Consider the following 20,837-nt stretch of genomic DNA (forward strand, 5'->3'; position numbering starts at 1 on the left):
CAGTGAGAGGCTTCACCAGAGACAGAGTGGGGAACAAAACAGATCGACGAAGTACACTGCTGAGGGGAGCAGTGGGCTGGTCAGGAGAGGTCTGCCACGCCATGTGGTCACCTCCGGGCCAGGCGGGGATCGAACTTATGAGGAAGTGGCTTTAGATTCTCAGTGCTGTGCTTTAACCCGCTGCGCCACTAGGGAGGGCCGGCTGTGAAGTGCAGACTTTGAGCATGCTTTAGTCATTTCAAAAACTACCTCTTTATGGCCTTATTTCTGGCAATGTATTGTTCTAGTCATCTGCCTTCAAACCTCATCTATCTTTTCATGCCCTTTCCTTCATTTCTATAGCTGATCATTTTCCAAGTCCTGCTAACTCTTTCTTGATAATCTGCTGCTTTTTGTTACTATTTCTTACTCTGGTCTAGGTTGTCATTTATTCATACTTGGATTCTTTCTTTCTTTTTAAAGATTGATTTATTTATGCATACAGAACTGGGATACAGGACAGAGGTGCAGGGGCAGTGAGAGGACTCAGAGTGGGGTGCAGAACAGGCAGACTGACAAAGTACACTGCTGAGGGTAGCAGCGGGAGGATCAGGAGAGGTCTGCCACACCATGTGGGTCACTTCCCTGGCCAGGAATCGAACTTGTGCTAAAGTGGCTGCGGCTAGCTACATAGTGCTGTGCTTTAACCTGTTGCACCACCAGGAAGGGCACTGCACTTGGATGATTTCAATGGCTCCTTCACTAGTGTTCATGCTTCCCATTTTACTTCCTTATCCATTCTATGTACTTATAGTAGATAGTTTGAAGCTGCTTTCATCTTTTTTTGAATGGGGGTGTAGGCCAGAGGTGCAGGGGGGTAAGAGGATTCACCAGAGGCAGCGGGGACCAGAATAGGTGGACTGACTAAAATACCCAGCTGAGGGGAGTAGCTGGCAAGACAGGAGAGGTATACTGTGCTGTGTGGCATAGCTCCTCCTGGTCAGGGATTGAACTCATATGGAAGTGGTTGGGAATAACTTGATAATGCTGAGACTTTAACTCCTGAGCCACTAGGGAGGCCCTTGCTTCCATCTTATTTTTGAAAACTTCAGTACTCTGTGTTGCCTGGAATGTCCTATTCTCTCTACATCTAGCTCACTCATACACATCTTCTGAAGACTACTTCCTCATTAAAATCCCCAGGTCTGAGCCTCCTTGGTGGCTCAGGAGTTAAGCACAGAACTATCAAACTATTGCCTTCCAGTACAGCATGAGTTTGATCCCCAGCTGACCAGGGAGCTGACCCACATGGTGTGGCAGACCTCTCCTGACCCCCCGCTGCTCCCCTCAGCAGTGTATTTCAGTCAGCCTGCCTATTCTGCTCCCCACTCTGTCTCTGGTGAATCCTCTCAACCCCCGCACCTCTGTCCTATACCCCAATTCATGCATAAATAAATAAATAAATAATCCCCAGGCTTGCGTAGATACTCCTTTCATCCTACTGCTCCAGTGTCTCTTATATATCTTTTTTTTTTAAAGATTTATTTATTTATTTGTACAGAACTGGGGTACAGGCCACTGCTGAGGGGTCAGGAGAGGTCTGCCACGCCATGTGGATCTCCTCCGGGGCAGGCGGGGATTGAACTCATGCGGAAGTGGCTTAAGCTTCTTTGTGCTGTGCTTTAACCCACTGCGCCACCAGGGAGGGCCCCTTATGTATCTTTATTCTGAAATTAACTCACCTGTGCAGTACTAATAAGAGTTAAAAGCCCTTTCTTATTCCTCTTCATACTGCCATATCTGTCCTGGTACCAGGCTTTCATTTTGGTGTACTATAGTTTGCTAAATAAACCTTTCTTCAGTGGATGATCATTATTAACACTGAAATTACTTGGCCTTGGGGTAGAAGCTCTCCCATAATATAGCACTATTCATGTCTTACATTTGATAAGGATTTATTTGATTTAGATCAGTTGATATATATAGTCACACCAACAGCATGCCTATTTCAATTTCCCACTTGTTAATGTTATTTTGCTTGAAACATCCTTTAATCAACATAAACATTTAAATGTTGCTTTTTGCTAGGGGTAAAAAAAAAAAAAAGATGAGTGAGACATAATCCAAGCCCTCACAGAAATAACAGAAACTAATGAAGAAAATAGTAAATCATAAATGAACTGTGGTATTAAACAGGTCTTAAAAGTTTGTTGAATGGACTTACATAAAAATGTTGAAATGATTCCATAGTTATATAGCAGATGAAATTGGATAGTATAAATATAATGCAATAAGAATGTGACAATTGTACAAGTACGAACTAGAAAATGGGGACACCAGATTCAACTGATGGAACCCACCTTTCTCCATACTGAAATTTGAGCTGACATGAAACACTTTACTTGCTGGAATATCTAGCAGAGTGTTACTGAACTGTACGTGGCACAGCACAAGGGTCTCTGGAAGTAGTATTGTTGTAATGGCTGAGGCCTGATTTGGAGTGCAAGATCCTAATAAGCAGAAAAGAAGTAAATAACATTGTTACTAGCAAGATTTTATAAAAGAGGAGACTTTTGGAGGTAGTTTAGTATAGGGGGAGGGCAGGGAGATGATCAGTCCTCTTTCATTTTGCTGGGTTTGGGTGGCTTCTGATGCTGAAATGGAAAAAGGCACAAAATTATGTAAAAATAAACTATTATATTAAAAAATTTTTAATATTAAAAAAAAACTGTATGTGGCACAGCACAAGGGTCTCTGGAAGTAGTATTGTTGTAATGGTCATGAATAGTATAACACCTTTGCGTCTGCTAGTCTGTGACTTCCATGATCAGTGTAAATGGTGTCCTGTTCAAAGGTTTTGCAATTCATTAGTGGAACTAGGACAGATTACAGGGATATTGGACATCACTATTGATGATAGGTAGTGAGGAAAGATTTATTTTCTGATTGCACTATCATTCAAGCCAAAGATCTCTAGAATTTCCAATGAAACAGGAGACGCATAGCTGGCAAGGAATGGACTGGTGCCATAGCTGGATCAGCAGCTGTGGAGAGCATTCTAGAAAAAACTGGAACTCATGTACTTTTTTTTTTTAAAGATTTATTTATTTATTCATACAGAACTGGGGTACAGGCCAGAGATGCGGAGGGTGAGAGGATTCACCAGAGACAGTAGGGAGCAGAATAGGCAGATGGACAAAGTACACTGCTGAGGGGAGCAGCGGGCGGGTCAGGAGAGGTCTCATGCCATGTGGGTCACCTCCGGGGCAGGTGGGAATCGAACTCATGCGGAAGTGGCTTAAGCTTCTTAGTGCAGTGCTTTAACCCGCTGCGCCACCAGGGAGGGCCCGGAACTCATGTACTTTTAACAAGTTTTCCCCTTGCACAATTTCTCAGTGGTCTCAATTTACTGGAGCTCTTTCTCAGTTGCAAGGAGTTCAGTAACCATTCTAGTTTTTTTTTTAATATTAAAAAATTTTTAATATAATAGTTTATTTTTACATAATTTTGTGCCTTTTTCCATTTCAGTTGTAATCCCTGTGTCAGTAATCATTCTTTTTTAAGACTACCAGTGATATCAGTGAACTGTTTCATGAGATTTTACAAGTTGGAATTTTAGAAAGATTCTGAGGGGAAAATTTGTAGTCTTTAAAAAAAACAAGATAGACAATGAGTGAATATCTTTTGAAGAAACATTTGGTACTTTGTAAAAGAACCTGGAAAAATTTAAAGCTCAAATATTCTTACTTATACATACTTACGTTATATTTAGAATATTAAATATTGTGAAAAAAAATAAGTATTTAAAAATTTAAAATCAAAGGGTTTGAAGTAAAGTTTAAAAGCAATTCTGGACTTTTCTGCTTGGTTTTGAGTGTTCTCTTGGCCAAAAACAAAAGAAAGAAGAAAACATTTGGAACATGTTCTTTAACTAAATGAAAGAATATACATGGACTTTGGCGGGGGTTTGGGGGAGGGATATCTACCACCTCTGTCACTATTAGCTTGTATAATAGCTTACTTAGGCTTACCCTTAGACTCAGTATTCTCCTCTTCAAGTGATAATTACCCCATAAGATTACCATATAAATTGTTGAACAATATACAATTTGCTAAGAAAACATCTGGACTCTCTTAGGAGCTTTTTGTATTTTAGGTTTTTTTAAAAGATTTATTTTTACTTTTATTTTATTATTTTTTTAGCATGATTTATTTATTTATACAGAACTGGGGTACAGGGCAGAGGTGCAGAGGTGGTGAAAGGGTTCACCAGAGTCAGAGTGGGAAGCAGGAAAGGCAGATCTAGTGAAAAACACTGCTGGGGGGAGCAGTGGGCAAGACAGGAGAGATCTGCTGTGCCATGTGGCCCAGGCTCAAATTTATGCTTCAGTGGCTGGCAATAGCTTGATAGTGTTAAGACTAACCCCTGCGCTACCAGGGAGTTCCTGTATTTTAGTTTTATTTCCCTTCTTCCCCTTTTCACAGTAAATCATAGACCAAAACAAAACAAATAACTACCAAAGCAAAAGACATTTCAGTTGTCATCTAGGCCTTGTTCAAATCTATGGATAGGGCCTAAGAATCTGTATTTAAAAGAAATTATCCAGGGCTCTCCCTGGTGGTGTAGCAGGGTAAAGCACAGCACTAAGAAGCTAAAGCCACTTCAGCATGAGTTTGATTCCTGCCCTGGAGGTGACTCACATGGTGCAGCAGACCTCTCCTGATCCGCCCGCTGCTCCCCTCAGCAGTATACTTCATCAGTTAGCCTGTTCTGCTCCCCACTAGGTCTCTGGTGAATCCTCTCACTGGCTCTGCACCTCTGGCCTGTATCTCAGTTCTGTATGCATAAATAAATAAATCTTAAAAATAATTATCTGGAGTAACCTTAAAAATCAGTTATATTTAAAATCCCTGGTTGGGCCTTTCCTGGTGATGCAATGGGTTAAAAGCACAGCACAATGAAGCTAGTTGCAGCTGCTTCAGCATGAGTTCAATCCCTGGCCAGAGAGGACCCACATGGCACAGCAGACTTCTTTTGTCTCACCCATTGCTCCCCTCATCACTGTATTTCATCAGTATGCCTGTTCAACTCCCCACTTTGTCTCTCTGATGAATACTCCCATTGCCCCTGCACATCTGGCCTGTACCCCAGTTTTGTATGCATAAATAAATAAACTTAAAAAATAAAAGAACATTCTAAAAAAAATCTCTGGTCTTGGGTACCTTCTGTTCTTAGTTATAATTAGAAAGACAATAATAAGATTATTGTTAATAGGTTGAGCCTACTGAACCTATTGGTTGATCAGATTGAACCTATTTCAAAATTTTCACCCAGTCATAATTTCTGAAGTCTGGAAGTCTGAAAGTTCTTAAGTTCTGAAATTCAGCAAATTACTTGTTTAGGTTGGGTCACTTTCAAAATAAAAGGAAACTTGGACTAATAATCCAACTAAATAAATACATTGAGAGAGATGGGAAAAATCACCCAAATCTATGCAGAGATTTCTGACCTTTAAGATTGGTACCATTTCTGCCGGTGTTGATGAAGAGCTTGAACACAGTTGAATTTGGGGTATTGGTTAGATGAGTCTTGAGGTCATAACTAAGTGTTAATCTTGATGATGCATTGACTGCCACCTGTCAGCAAACCAAAGGAAAATCTGTACCTAAATTTATAGAGAATCTAGTTACCTTCCCTTTATAACTTAAACATCTATTTTATTCAAATGTTGCAAATTTCCTTTCTAGTGGTCACATTTGAAAATCACAACATTTGTTCACCTTTGAGAAGAAAATAACATTTTTTCTCAATGGAGATCATTGTCCATTATTCTTCTGACATGTCTTTCTTTTGTGTGACTTCCTATTAAAATGTCTTTGAAGACAATTGCAACTTTCTCTAGAACAGTGTACTCTCTCTTTAGTGGCATAAATCCCAGCCTTTTCTGAGACTTCAAAGTACTTTCTTTCTTTCAATATACTTGCAATGTTCTGCTTTATATTGTAGGTATTTTTATACTTACTAAGATCCCTCATTTAGATTCCAAGTTCTTCAGCTTAGAACCCTAATTTATTGGTACACTCTGTACCATGCCCTTATAAATAAGGTATGTAATAATTACAGTGAGAGAAGATGACCTTCTTCCCCCAATATATTGTCTAGTTTTCACAGTACTACTTTATTTTGCACATTTTCAAGGACTTTAAAACCATGCTAGATAGATTAAAAGTTCAGTGAGGGGGCACTCCCAGGTGGTGCAAGGGGTTGGCGTGCAGTACTACAAGCTGGCCACTTCCATGCGAGTTTGATCCCCCAACCCAGAGGTGACCCCATGGCGTGCAGACCTCTCCTCACCAGCCTGCTGCTCCGCTCAGCAGTGTATTTCGTCAGCCTGCCTATTCTGCTCCCCACTCTGTCTCTGGTGAATCCTCTCATCACCACCACCCCCTGCACCTCTGATCTACACTCCCATTCTTGTATGCATAAATAATAAACCTTAAAAAATATATAACAATTTATTTGCCTTTGCACATATATTCCTTTATTTTAAAATGGCCTCTCCTTTTTTTCTGCCAAATTCCTAATCGTCAAGATTCAGTTAATTTTAAAATACTAATTTATTAATTTATGCATAGAAGAACTGGGGTATAGGCCAAGGATGTGGGGTGGGAGGATGAGAGGGTTCATTAGAGACAGAGGGGGAACAAAACTGTCAGATCTACTGAAACACACAGCTGAGGGGAGCAGCAGGTGGGTCAGGAGAGGTCTGCTGCGCCATGTGGGTCACCTCCCTGGCTGGGGTTTGAACTCGTGCTGCAGTAGTTGGTGATTGCTTAAGAACAGTGAGTTTTATCCCCTTTGTTACCACGGAGCCCCTGTAGATGTTTTCTTTCTGTTTTTTAAAGATTTATTTATGCATACAGAGCTGGGGTACAGGCCATGGAAGCAGGGGCAGTGAAAGGATTTACAGAGAAAGAGTGGGGTGCAGAACAGGCAGACTGATGAAGTACACTGCTGAGGGGAGCAGAGGGAAGCAGCAGGCAAGACAGAAGAGGTCTGCTGCACCATGTGGGTCACCTCCCTGGCCAGGGAGGTGCTGATGCAGCTGCAGCTAGCTTTGTAGTGCTGTGCTTTAACCTGTTGCGCCACCAGGGAGGGCCTCCCTGTAGATGTTTTCTATTAGCAATTTGCAAATGTACAAAATTCTAAATTGTTTACAATTTAAATTATTTATGCTATCTATAACTGTCATTTCTCCTATTGAAAAAATATAATAAGCTCTTGACACCACTCCTGCTCCTGGAGGAGCTGTGCCTTATGTCTACTATCTCCAAGTCCTTTTTTCCAGTTCTCAAAATACTATCATTTCTACCCCCACACCTCTGACCTACACTCCAGTTCTTATATTCATAAATAAATAAAATAAATCTTAAAAAAAGAATAACTAGGGCCCTCCCAGGTTGTGCAGTGGGTTAAAGCACAGCACTAAGAAGCTAAAGCCACTTCAGCATGAGTTTGATTCCCGCCCCGGAGATGATCCACGGTCTGCGGCAGACCTCTCCTGACCCGCCCGCTGCTCCCCTTAGCAGTGTACTTCATCAGTCTGCCTGTTCTGCTCCCCACTCTGTCTCTGGTGAATCCAGTCACTGCCCCTGCACCTCTGGCCTGTACCTCAGTTCTGTATGCATAAATAAATAAATCTTTAATAAAAAAAGAAGAAACTATTACTATTATTAAATCAACAACAAATAATAGCCGTCCAACTGGACTCTCAGCTTTACCCTTACCCCTATGGTTTAGTACCAACAAGTGACCACAGTGATATTTTAAACAAAAATCAGACTACATTTCTAGTTACGAATTATATTGACTATTTACCTTTATGTTCTGATGAAATTTACTGACTGGCTTTATATCTTTTATGAGTATATCTTTTCATAGGATGTGCTTTTTCTACGGAGATCCCCACCTATGGGAGCCATCACCTTAGTCTTTTCAACCCTGATAATCATTAAGTTTACCTCTCGATATGTTTTCACCACTCCTGGGATGTCATGAAAGACTGTTGCTGTTCCTGGACTCCTGGCCACTCCTACCCCAGTGACAATGTCTGTTTGTAGAACATTGTCAGCAGAAATCATCCATAGCCCAGGTTCACCTATAGAAAGACAAAAGAAAGCACTTGGCTGCAAGCTGTGATTTAAGGTGATGGTCTCCAACCTTATTCAGAATCCAAATTTGTAGACCTTTCAGCCATACAGGTATCTCTTCCTAGGAGGAACATCCAGCTTTGAGGATAACTTTGTTTTCTGAATGTCAGGTTCTCCATCATATATTTTGCCAGCAAAATAAGAACTACTGACCTTCAGAATCTTTGTTCAAAGACTTATTTATGCATACAAAAACTGGGGTATAGCCCAGAGGTGCAGAGGGTGAGAGGACTCACCAGAGACAGTGGGGAACGGAAAAGAACAGGCTGATCGACTGAAACACATTGCTGAGGGGAGCAGCAGGCAAGACAGGAGACGTCTGCTGGTCATGTGGGTCAGCTCCCTGACCAGTGCTGAAGCTTCAACCCCTTGTGCCAGTAGGGAGGCCCTGACCTTCAGAATCTTAAAAGGAGGTACTCAGTTGAAGAAATAACTGTTCTTCTTAGGAAAAAGAAACTTACACATAAGGATAACTGATTAGACAAGTAGAAAGACAGCAAGAAAAGTGACAACTGGTGGGAGAAAGGATTTATTTACTTGGTTTCAGTCTCAAAGTGGCAAAGTAATACCATTGTTGATTACTTATCTTGGCATGGGGCACTTTTGCTTTTCATCCAAAGTCGTATGAGTTCAAGCTGCCAAAAAAATTCCAGAATGGAAAAAAGAGGGCTAATATCTAACAAAATCTAACAAAAAACAAAACAAAAAAAAGCCTCTACTTCATTGATGAGAGATTAATAATCATGGGGTTGTAACTCTGTCAACTTTAAGCAGAGTTAACTCATTGCTACTGGATTACCTGGTAGTAGTAAATGCTTGCAAGTCAGTTGTTACAAGTTTGGAGGATGTGACATTAGCTGAATAGAGCTCCCTTCTTATCAAGTCCAAAAATACATAGTCAGGTCTAACTTTATAACACTTTAATAAAACACACATATCCATAATTCTCAGAAAAGCTTCCAAACAAAGCCCATACACCAGTTGGTCATTCTTAGATTATTTGGTTGCACATACCTCAGCCATGCATTCCACTTTGGAATATGCTGTCTTGAAACCAAAGAACACTCAAGCTCTCTACACTGGCTTTCTTTAGTACTTCTTAGAACAGAAATTCCTTGCTGATCAAGAGGACATGTTAGCCTGTGCAAGGCCAAATCTTTATCAGTGATATATTTAGGAGCTAGGCCTTTAAATGTGTCTTATGAAACAGGTTACACACAGTTCTTAAACAAATTAATGCCCTTTCCTTCCTTTTATTTCAGTCTTTACTGTTTTTCATCTTATTATTTATTTATTTATGCATATAAGGACTGGGGTTTAAGCCAGAGGTGAGGAGGGGTGGTGGTGAGAGGAGTCACCAGAGATAGAGTGGGGAACAGAACAGGCAGATCTACTGAAGTACACTGCTGAGGGGAGCAGTGGGTGAGACAAGAGAGGTCTGCTGGGCCATGTGGGTCACCTCCCTGGTCAGGGATCAAACTCATGCTGCAGTGACTGGGGACAGGTTGGCAGCACTGTGACGTTAGCCACTGTGCCATCAGGGAGCGCACTGTTCTTTATCTTAGCATTTACTCTCCTTCGGAAGCTGGGATATTAAGTATCCTATAGTGTACATAATAACAATACATAGATCTCTTTGTCCAGTAGGCACTTGATAAATATTACTGACACCTAATTTGCTACCTATTGAGAGAGTGGGCATTAAACAGAATTATCAGTTAATAAATTTAATAAAACCAAAATTTTTTCTCAGATTTTGTAGAATTTGGGGGAAAATCCCATAAGGGATGAGTTGCATTCTAATTCTGTTAGTTGTGAGGTTGAGAAAGAAGGTATCCAGACCATTTTGGTTGAGGAGGTGAGTACTGAAGCAGATGACATCTCCGACAAAGGTAAGCTTGGTGTCTGGCTCAATGGCATGCTCTACTGCAACAGGAATATAATCTGCCATGCCTGGATGTCTCTGATCCCAGAGCCCCACAAGTGTCACCCCTATGTTCACAGCTTGGGCCATGTAAGTATAGTTCCTATGCCCTGGTCCAATTAGCAGCAGGTCATCTCTGAAAGTAGACACGAAAGACAGAAATCTCTGAAAAGAGATAATAATTAGGAAATAGGTCTGGGATAGACCCCACCACAATATATTATATTCTACAGCTCAAAATTTCAGAAGTTGAACAATGGAAAGTAAACAAGTAGAAGCAAGGGTCTGTTACCTTAAAAAGGTCAGATTCCAAGTACATAACATGAGAGGAATTTACTAGAGTGGCTATCGCCCAGTATGCAAGAGCACCACATGTCAACGCTATTCCATTGACTGCCATACCTGTTCAGAGCCAGATAAAGCTGCGTATTGTGTGTGTGAAACTTCTCTCCGATGTTATTATAAAACTGAATAACGAAGGTGAGAGCCATGCCCAGGGGAAAGGCAGATAGAGTCCTTCCTTGGGCGGTGTATAGCTTGGGGTGGCTGCTCACTCGCAGGTATGTCACTGGCGCTACCTGTGGGAGACAAAACCTAAGTTGGTACAGAGAAGGAAGTATTGGGAAGGAGTTAAGACCATATCCTGAGATTTCTAATCGATGATATAAAAATGGTATTCTTTCACAGGAAAGAAGTTTTGATTTGAGATGACTAAAGTCAGAATGAAAAATAAATATGATAGTGTAAGAAATGACTTCAGTTATTAAAGCTGTGGAATGTGAAGAGAAGCTGGAACATTTTGAGGTGAGGACTGCAATACATGACTTTTATGCAGAATGCTCAATATCTGTTGTTTAGCAACTGCTTTTTTATGAAGAATACTAGCATGCGTTTTTACACTGTAAGACATAAGCTATGTGAGACATAGCTTTGCATTGTAGCTTCATTTCATAGCTTCATTTAACCATTCTAGGCCTCAACTTTCTTGTAAGTTTAGTAGGGATAATAGTGTCTATCTCAAAGGGTTTTTGTGGTAGTTAAAAGAGCATATATAAAAGGACCAACACAGTAATTAGAATATACTAGTTTTTTTTGGTGTTAGACTACTAGTAAATGTGAATAACATTTCTTCCACACCAATATCTTTTGTCAAAGCTTCCTGGAAGGCAGTCATACCAATTTGAGGTTAATCCCTTTTACAAGGGCTCTAAAATCCACTTTAGTTTAATAGTTCCCAACTATGTAAAGATTGTCCTCTTATAGTTCATTTTTAATTTTCAGAGATGTTTCTAGTTTTTACAAAAGGAAATTAAAAAGTTTCTTAAAAAAGTATGCTTCTAAAAAAAATAATAATCTGCTTCTTAAGTCCATGGTATTCCATTTACTTTGCTGAATAAGTTCCTAAACTTACCTGAACCCCAGTTATGGTTGTTTGGTTGACTCCAAAAGGTTCAATAGAAGTGACTTCTAACACAGCAGTACCTGCAATAGAACCAGCTTTCAGGAGCCCTTCACCATCCTCCTCAATGACCGATGAATTAGGGAAACAGCTGAGCACTCGGGAACTTACAAAGGCGGCCCCTTCCCTAGGAACAAATGGAACAAGTGTCAGCTCTTGAAGGCTCTTTCATCAGAACAAAAAGTAGAGATTGCCTGGATAACTGCTAGAGATCACACTCTTAGGAAACTATTTCCTATTATCCATTTAGTAGATTTATTTGCTCCTCAGGTAAAAGTTGCCTTTGGATTATGTTTCTCTTTAAAAATCAAAACCTGGGTCATCCCTGGTGGCACAAATGGGTTAAAGCGCAGCACTATGAAGCTATCACAGCCACTGCAGCATAGGTTACATCCCTGGCCAGGTCGCTGACCAATATGGCACAGCAAACCTCTCCTGTTCTGCCTGCTGCTCCCCTCAGCAGTGTATTTTAATAGCTCTGCCTGTTCTGTTTCCTACTCTGTCACTGGTGAATCCTCACACCCCCACCTCTGGCCTGTACCTATTCTGTATGAATAAATAAGTAAAATCTTAAAAAAAAAAAAAAACTTAAAAAAATCAAAACCTATTACATATTTATTATTTAAAAAAATCATCCAAAAAGGGCCCTCCTTCATGGTGCAACAGGTTAAAATGCAGCACTATGAATAAAATGCAGCCACTGAGTTTGAGCCCCAGGCCAGGGGGGTGACCCACATGTCCTCTCCTGACCTGCCCGCTGCTCCCCTCTGTAGTGTATTTCAGTCAATCTGCTTGTTCTGCTCCCCACTCTGTCTCTGGTGAATCCTCTCACCCCCCTGCACCTCTGTCCTTTACCCCAGTTTGTGTATGCATAAATAAATACATCTTTAAAAAATAAATAAAAATTAAAAATCATCCAAGAACTGAAAGCAGTTATTGAAATAAATACCTGTACATGAATGCTCCTATTCACAACAGACAGCCAAAATGAAGTTCATTAATAGATGGATGGATAAACAAAATGTTATATTCCTATAGTGGGGTATAATTTAATCACAGAAAGGAATGAAGTACTGATATATGGTACAATGTGGATGAATCTTGAAAACATGTTAACACAAAAGGTCACATATTAGATGATTCAATTTATATGAAATATAAAGAGTAATTAAACTCATAAGAGATAGCAACTTAATGGTTGTCAGAGGCTGAAAGGAGGGGAGAATGGGGCTGGCTGCTTAATAGCTATAGGTCTCCTTTGGTGACAATAGAGGTGATAGTTACAGAACAATGGAATGTGCTGTCACTGCATGTACACTTTATTTTTAAAAGATTTTTATTTTTTATTCACTTATGCATACAAGAACTGGAGTGTAGACCAAAGATGTGGGGGTAAGAGGATTTATCAGAGACAGAGGTGGGGATCAGAACATATGGATCTACTGAAATACACTGCTGAAGGGAGCAGGGGATGAGACAGGACAGGTTTGCTGTACCATGTGGGTCACCTCTCTGGCCAGAGCTTGAACTCAGGCAACTGTGACTGGCAATAGCTTGATAGTGCTGAAATTTTAACCCCTGAGCCACCAGGGAGGTCCTGAGTGATATAATGATATAATTTAAAATGGTTAATTTTATTTTCATCTCAACTAAAAAAAATTATTTGTGAACTAGAAAAAGACAATAGTTCTTTTCATGTGCAATGTTTTATTAGGATAACGTTAGAACCTTACTTGCCTTTCTTCATTCTCCTTACCTGTTGGTATGAAGTTTTAGCTGAGAATTCATAGGCATCAGAATTTGCTCAGGTTGGCACTCTGGATAGAAAAGTTGGAGTTTTTCAAATACCTATGATAAGAAAATAACATTTTCCTCATTCTTTTGAAAAGACAAACAATAACCTTCATTCATATCTGGACTATTACAAATCAATAGTCTGCCTATTTCAATTTAGCCCAATGTTCTACAGTATTTCTTTCTACAATGAGCCAGGCATTTAAATGTATTTAGAGTATATAATCTAGTTTTAGTCCTGCTCTGTCTATAAGGGACAGTCAGCAAGGGACACTATTTAGGTCTTCCATATAGGAGTTGTTTTTTTTTCCTAAACCCTACACTGAATCAGAGAACCAAAGCAAAAATAAAGGAGAAAAAGAGAAAAAAATAATCAGTCACAAATTCAGAGATTCCTACACAACTGGTCATTTTTCTTTTCAGTTCTAAAAATGTAAGAGTTTTTTAGCTTTCAGCCTGAGAACATCTATAAAATCTATTCACACTCTGATATGTTACCAGAAGTTAAGATTAGATTTCATTCTAAAACATTCATTCATAATGAAGAGGGCTGTTAGAGTGGCTCAGAAATTACTCTCTTTAGTTATTGTGGTGTTCACATCCTGTGTCACTTGTATGGGGAGTTGAGAGGAGTTTAAGTTCTAGAGTTTTTAAGAGGATACTTACATAGCAATTAACAGCAATGAAAAAGATACAGAAATTATAAACCTATTACAAGGATCTTTAGTAATTTCTCTCTCTATCCTACCGAAGCTCTTTAGAGATGATAAGAGAATGTAACTTTTTTCTCCTTGATATAAAAGTAAGGTTTGGACCTTACCAGGATCTGAACTTCATTGGATAGTTCCAACAAATTCTCCTCAAATTGCCCAGAGGAACCGTTCATACAGCGAACAGTGACTCTGATACTAGTCCGACCAGCGGCTTTTGTGTGGACAACCATGGCAAAGTTATTTTCCACTGGAAGCTGTAGAAAAACCTAGACAAAAGATTAAGAATATTCATGGTGATTCAACAATCCTACTCCTAAGGTAATCTACCCAAAGGATGTAAATCACTAATTGGAAGAGATTCATGCACTTTTGCTTCCACTGCAGCAGTGTTTACAACTATTTACTTTCACTGCAGCAGAGGATTACGAAGGTGTGATACACAGCACAATGTAATACTACTCAGTTATAAAAAAGAAAAAGGTGAACTCTTACCATTTGCAACAACATGGTGGGACTGCTATATGAAATAAATAGGAGAAAAAAAACTGGATGATTTCACTCATGTAAAAAGTAGAAAAAACAAACAACAAAAAGATCCAGCACAACCGGCAATACTAAATCAAAATCACTTGGAAATATAACTGCAGAGTTGAGGCTGCTAGATTAGGATGGAGGATAGGTGGTGGAGAAAGGTGAGAAGAGGGGCTTTCAATAGGTGCAGGGGTTAAAGTTTCAGTACTATCAAGCTATTGCCAGCCACTGAGGCATGAGATGGACCCCCAGCCAGGGAGCTGACCCACATGGCACAGCAGCCCTCTCCTGTCTACCTGCTGCTCCCCTCAGCAATGTATTTCAGTAGATCCACCTGTTCTGCTCCCCACCACTGCCTCTGGTGAATCCTCTCACCTCCCACACCTGTGGCCTGCACCCCAGTTCTTGTATGCATAAGTAAATAAAATAAGTCTTTAAAAAAGGTGGGAGGGGTACAATGATCTATAATGTGACTGTTAGGTGCTTAGATGGTAAGGGTGGGCTGGCCACATACATCTGATGAGGTGTTATATACAGTGTTATAAACTTATATTATTATTATATTATTTATTTCAATAAATTAAGTGAATGCAAAAAAGAAAAAAATAATGAAATATTCATAAATAAACACTGACCTTCTTTGTTGTAACAATAAGGAAAATGCATTTTGGAAATAGCTATCTAAAAGAACTAGAGTACCAGAGCTTATTTTCTTAGCTATTTCTTTTTTTCTAGTAATATAAATAAACTTCTGTTAGCAGTAATAAACTACTTCTGGAAGGCTGTGTAGAACTCTCATGCTATCTTGAAGTCAATTCATCAATAGGAGAAAAAGGAAAACGAAGGAATGGTTGTTTAAAATGGGTTCAGGCCGGGGCCTCCCTGGTGGCGCAGCGGGTTAAAGCACAACACAAAGAAGCTTAAACCACTTCCTCATGAGTTCGATTCCCGCCTGCCCCGGAGGAGCTCCACATGGCGAGGCAGACCTCTCCTGACCCGCCGGCTGCTCCCCTCAGCAGTGTACTTCGTGGATCTGCCTGTTCTGTACCCCACTCTGTCTCTGGTGAATCCTCTCACCCTCTGCATCTCTGACCTGTACCCCAGTTCTGTACGAATAAATAAATGAATCTTTAAAAAAAAAAATGGGTTCAGGCCTTCCCTGGTGGCACAAGGGTTTAAGTCTCACCACGGCAGCTACTGCAGCACGAGTTTGATCCCTGGCCAGGGAGGTGACCCACATGGTGCAGCAGACCTCTCCTGTCTTCCCGTTGCTCCCCTCAGCTGGATATTTTAGTACATCTGCCTGTTCTGTTCCCTACTCTTGTCTCTGGTGAATCCTCTCACCTCTTCCCAGCCTCTCCCCACACCTCTGGCCTGTATCCCAGTTCTTGTATGCATAAATAAATAAATCTTTTTTTAAAATGGGTTTAGACTATAGAAGTTGAATTGTGAGAGAGTGAAGACAACCTACTCCTGGAGTTCACAGTGGTAACAAGGAAGACAGAGTACAAAAGAGGAAGCTTCCATTATAGTTCTATGCTGAAACTAGTGCCCATTTCCCCACTTGCTTCACATACCATTCTAGTCTTGACTGGATAGTAAGAAGGATTAGACCTTGGCAGATTTCTGGTGATAGGGAAGGCAGGGACAAGCTAAGCAAATGTTGAAGCAGGTATCTGCCTGCATTTTTGGTCCTCATTTTATATCCTTTCAACCCTGCCTCCTTGTCTAGGGCCTTCAAGACTTTCCTTCAGTTCTCTTGACTCACAGAGACCCACATTCCAAGTCACCTTTTCTTCATCCCTTACATAAAAATTCCCACTTTCTGGGTCTCCCTGGTGGCTCAGGGGTTAAGAATAGCACTATCAACCTTCCAAGTCACATTTTCTTCATTCCCTACATAAAAAATTCCCCATTTTCTGGGCCTCCCTGGTGGCTCAGGGGTTAAAAATAACACTGTCAACCACTTGCCAGTGGCTGCAGTATGAGTTCGATCCGCAGCTAGGGAGCTAATCCACATGGCACAGCAGCCCTCTTCTGCCGTGCTAACTGTTCCTCTCAGCAATATAATTCAGTAGATCTGCCTGTCCTACTTCCCACTCTGTCTAATGAATCCTCTTACTACCCCCCACCTCTGTCCTACACCCCAGTTCCTGTATGCATAAATAAATAAATAAATCTTTTTTAAAAAGTTCCCATTTTCTTTGTGCATATGGAAGAAAGTCTATACTAAAGAAAGTGGGGTTCATAGTTGTTTGATACAAATTAATCTTTAAAAAATTATATATATGTACTACCTCTTCCACTGTGTATAGCCAATGGAATATTACTCAGCAATCAAAAAAGATAAACTCATGCCATTTGCAGCAACATGGATGGTATTGGAAGGGATCATGCTTAGTGAAATAAGCAGAAAGAAAAAGAAAAATACCAGATGGTTTCACTCATGGCAGGAGTATAAAGGATCAGGAAAAAAAAAATTGCACTAGGGCCCTCCCTGGTGGCGCAGCGGGTTAAAGCACTGCACTAAGAAGTTAAAGCCACTTCCGCATAAGTTCGATTCCCGCCTGCCCCGGAGGTGACCACATGGTGGTCACCTCTCCTGACCCGCCCACTGCTCCCCTCAGCAGTGTACTTTGTTGATCTGCCTGTTCTGCTCCCCACTCTGTCTCTGGTGAAGCCTCTCACCACCCCTGAGCCTCTGGCCTGTACCCCAGTTCTGTACGCACAAATAAATAAATCTTTAAAAAAAAAATTGCACTAAAGTAAAAACTAAAACATCTATAAACCAGAGACATTCTATGGGGAAGAAAAGGGGATAGGATCAAAATAGGGCTGGGAAGAGCACACAGGACTATGGTGATGACACATGGGTTAACTGGTGGTGGGAACTCTACAGGAGTTAAAACTGAGATGAAAAAGCATACATTGTATAAAAATGAAAAATGTAAATTAAAAAAAATTTTACATATTTTATATCATTCTTCATTTTTGTAGAATCATGCTTTCTCCTGTCAGGTGAAATTCCCACCACCAATGCATCACCCGAGCCTTGTTACCATAGTCCCTTATGTTCTTCCCACCCCTGTTTTGATCCCTCTTCCTTTCTCTGCCAATGCAGAATGTCTGATTTATAGTTGCCTGTTGATTTTTTAAAAAATTATAATTATTTTCCCCCTGACCCCTTATTTGGTGCCTCAACATTCCTCCTATAAGTGAACCCATCCGGAACTTTCCTTTTTCTTTTTTTAAAGATTTATTTATTTATATATACAGAATTGGGGTGTAGACCAGAGACGTGGGGTGGTGAGAGGATTCACCAGAGTCAGAGTGGGAACAGAACAGGCAGACCAATGAAGTACACTACTGAGGGAAGCAGCGGGTGGGTCAGGCAAGGTCTGCTGCGCCATGTGGGTCACCTCCAGGTGGGGATAGAACTCGCACTGAAGCAGCTGGCTCGCTTGCAGTAATGTGCTTTAACCTGCTGAACTACCAGGGAGGGCCACTTTTCTTATTCGTTCTGGCTATTTCACTGAGCATGACCTTCCAGTCCCATCCATGTTGCTGTGAATGGCATGAGTTTATCTTTTTTGATTGCTGTGTAATATTCTATTGTGTAAACATATCACATCTTATTGATCCAGTCATCTATTTTTGGGCACTTGGGTTGTTTCCATATCTTACCTAATGTAAATAGTGCTGCATTAAACAGGGGAGCAGGTATCTTTTTGAATTAATGTTTTTGTGTCCTTTGGGTAGATTCCTAGGGGGTGGAATTGCTGGGTCATAAGAAACCTCCATTTTTACTAGTTTGAGGAACATCCACACAGCTTTCAATAGTGGCTGGGCCAGTTTGCATTCCCACAAGCACTGTGGGAGTGTTTCTTTTTCTCTACATCCTCGCCAACAGTTGTTGTTTTCTGCTTTTATAAAAAATGCCATTCTCAGGTAGAAGTTGGGATGTCAGTGGAGTTTTAATTTGCATTTCCCTGATTACAAGTGATGTTGAACATTTTTCATATACCTGTTGGCCATTTGCATTTCCTTTTTGGAGAAGTGTCTTTTTAGCTCTTCTGCCTTGTTTTTTTTTTAAAGATTTATTTATTTATGCATACAGAACTGGGGTACAGGCCAAAGGAGCAGGGGTGGTGAGAGGATTCACCAGAGACAGAGTGGGGAGCAGAATAGGTAACTTGACAAAGTACACTGCTGAGGGGAGCAAGGGGCGAGACAGGAGAGGTCTGCTGTGCCGTATGGGTCACCTCTGGGGTCAGGGATGGAACTTGCAGTGAAGAGGCTGCAGCTAGCTTGCAATGCTGCATCCTAACCTGTTGCGCCACCAGGGAGGGCCTCTTCTGCCCATTTTTTGACTGGATTGTTTACTTTTTTTGTACAGTCTCAATCACTCTTTGTATTTTTTTTTTAAGATTCATCTATTTGTGCATACAGAACTGGGGTACAGGCCAGAGGCTCAGGGGCAGCGAGAGGCTTCACCAGAGACAGAGCAGGGAGCAGAACAGGCAGATCGACGAAGTACACTGCTGAGGGGAGCAGCGGGCGGGTCAGGAGAGGTCTGCCACGCCATGTGGTCACCTCTGGGGCAGGCAGGAATCGAACTCATGCAGAAGAGGCTTTAGCTTCTTAGTGCTGTGCTTTAACCCGCTGTGCCACCAAGGAGGGCCCTTTTTGTATTTTTTTTAAAAAAGATTTATTTATTTATGTATACAAGAACCCGGGGTAGAAGTCAGAGGTGCAGGGGAGGGGGTGAGAAGATTCACCATATACCAAGTGGGGAACAGAACAGGCAGAATGAATGAAATGCACTGCTGAGGGGAACAGCAAGCAGTACAAGAGAGGTCTGCCACACCATGTGGGTCAGCTCCCTGGCTAGGGATCAAACTCCTGCTGCAGTGGCTGCAGACAGCTTCATAGTGCGGTGCTTCAATCCACTGCGCCACCAGGGAGCGCTCATCAGCTCTTTATAGATCTTTGTAATCAATCTTTTATCAGTATATTGTGTGGAAAACTTTTCCCCAGTCATTGGAATATCTCTTTGTTTTGGTTAATGTCCTTTTTGCTGTACAAAAGCTCTTTAATTTGATGTAGTCCCAGCTGTTCATCTTTTCCTTAACTTCATTTGCTCTTGATACAAATGAATCTATAAATGATGACAACACAGGACAGGAAATCCACTTTGTGGGACATTGAAGACATTCCTATTGCCCATTTTATCATACCATTTGCCTGTGTGGGGTTTCGGGCAGAAAAAAATCTTAGTATGGACCTCAATCATTTCTTCTGCTAGAAATGAATGAGGTTTAGAGAAGAAATTGCTAGAAGGCAGAAGGTATCCCTGTGTAGAATTCCACCAAATTTACAGTTCTAATCTCAATTCCTGGTTCTGGGTATCCCATGATAGATAAAAGAGACAACCACCAGCGTTTCCTAGGTTACAGAGGAGGATCATTTTACAGAGACTACAAATATTTATTTTTACTTTTTAAAATTAACTTTTCTTCTAGAAATATCCTACTAACTCTAGCACTTATCATTCCTCTGTTCTTTTTAAAGGTCTAACTCTGTTTGTTCTTGCAGGCTCAAAGTTGGATACCTTTATCCCAGGCTCTCTCTTTTCAGAGTAAAGCCCAGGCCCAGTGGCTGTCCCCAGACCATATTAGGTGGGTTCCATCAAATTGAGGGTCAGGGTCAGGTTGTGAATTAGGTAAAGTTAAAAGCATTCTTATTTTTCCTCCTACTCTGACAGGTTTGGGTAAGTTTAATATTGTATGTGCTAAAACATCAAAGTTGGGGTCTCTCTGTCTTAGCACTATCAAGCTATCACTAGCCATTTCAGCATACGTTCAATTCCCAACCAGGGAGCTGACCCACATGCCACGGCAGACCTCTTCTGTCTTGCTTGCTGCTCCCCTCAGCAGTGCATTTCAGTAGATCTGCCTGTTTTGCTCTACTCTGTCTCTGGTGGATTCTCTCATGCCTCCATACCTCTGGCCTACACCCAGTTCTTGTATGCATAAATAAATAAAACTAAGTCTTAAAAAATTTATAAAAATCGGCCCTCCCTGGTGGCGCAGCAGGTTAAAGCACAGCACTGAGAATCTAAGGCCGCTTCTACATGAGTTCGATTCCCGCCTGCCCCGGAGGTGACCACATGGTGTGGCAGACCTCTTCTGACCCGCCCGCTGCTCCCCTCAGCAGTGTACTTCAT

General features: G+C 41.0%; 1 protein-coding gene across 2 annotated transcripts in view; it reads right to left on the minus strand.

Moving 5' to 3' along the window:
* Positions 1-20,837, minus strand: part of NUP210L (nucleoporin 210kDa-like) — a 90,633-nt gene that overhangs the window by 6,856 nt on the left and 62,940 nt on the right. For both annotated transcript variants that reach the window (XM_004693743.2, XM_004693742.2), the window contains exons 28-35: positions 14,188-14,346; positions 13,330-13,421; positions 11,526-11,700; positions 10,517-10,692; positions 10,033-10,250; positions 8,002-8,138; positions 5,490-5,616; positions 2,340-2,489 (exon numbers count right to left, since the gene is read on the minus strand). In XM_004693743.2, coding sequence (XP_004693800.1) covers positions 2,340-2,489; positions 5,490-5,616; positions 8,002-8,138; positions 10,033-10,250; positions 10,517-10,692; positions 11,526-11,700; positions 13,330-13,421; positions 14,188-14,346 — 1,234 coding nt within the window. The remainder of the gene's footprint in view (positions 1-2,339; positions 2,490-5,489; positions 5,617-8,001; positions 8,139-10,032; positions 10,251-10,516; positions 10,693-11,525; positions 11,701-13,329; positions 13,422-14,187; positions 14,347-20,837) is intronic.

Source organism: Condylura cristata, unplaced genomic scaffold (assembly GCF_000260355.1).
Source record: "Condylura cristata isolate star-nosed mole 26May11 unplaced genomic scaffold, ConCri1.0 scaffold00040, whole genome shotgun sequence".
Taxonomy (NCBI): Eukaryota; Metazoa; Chordata; class Mammalia; order Eulipotyphla; family Talpidae; genus Condylura; species Condylura cristata.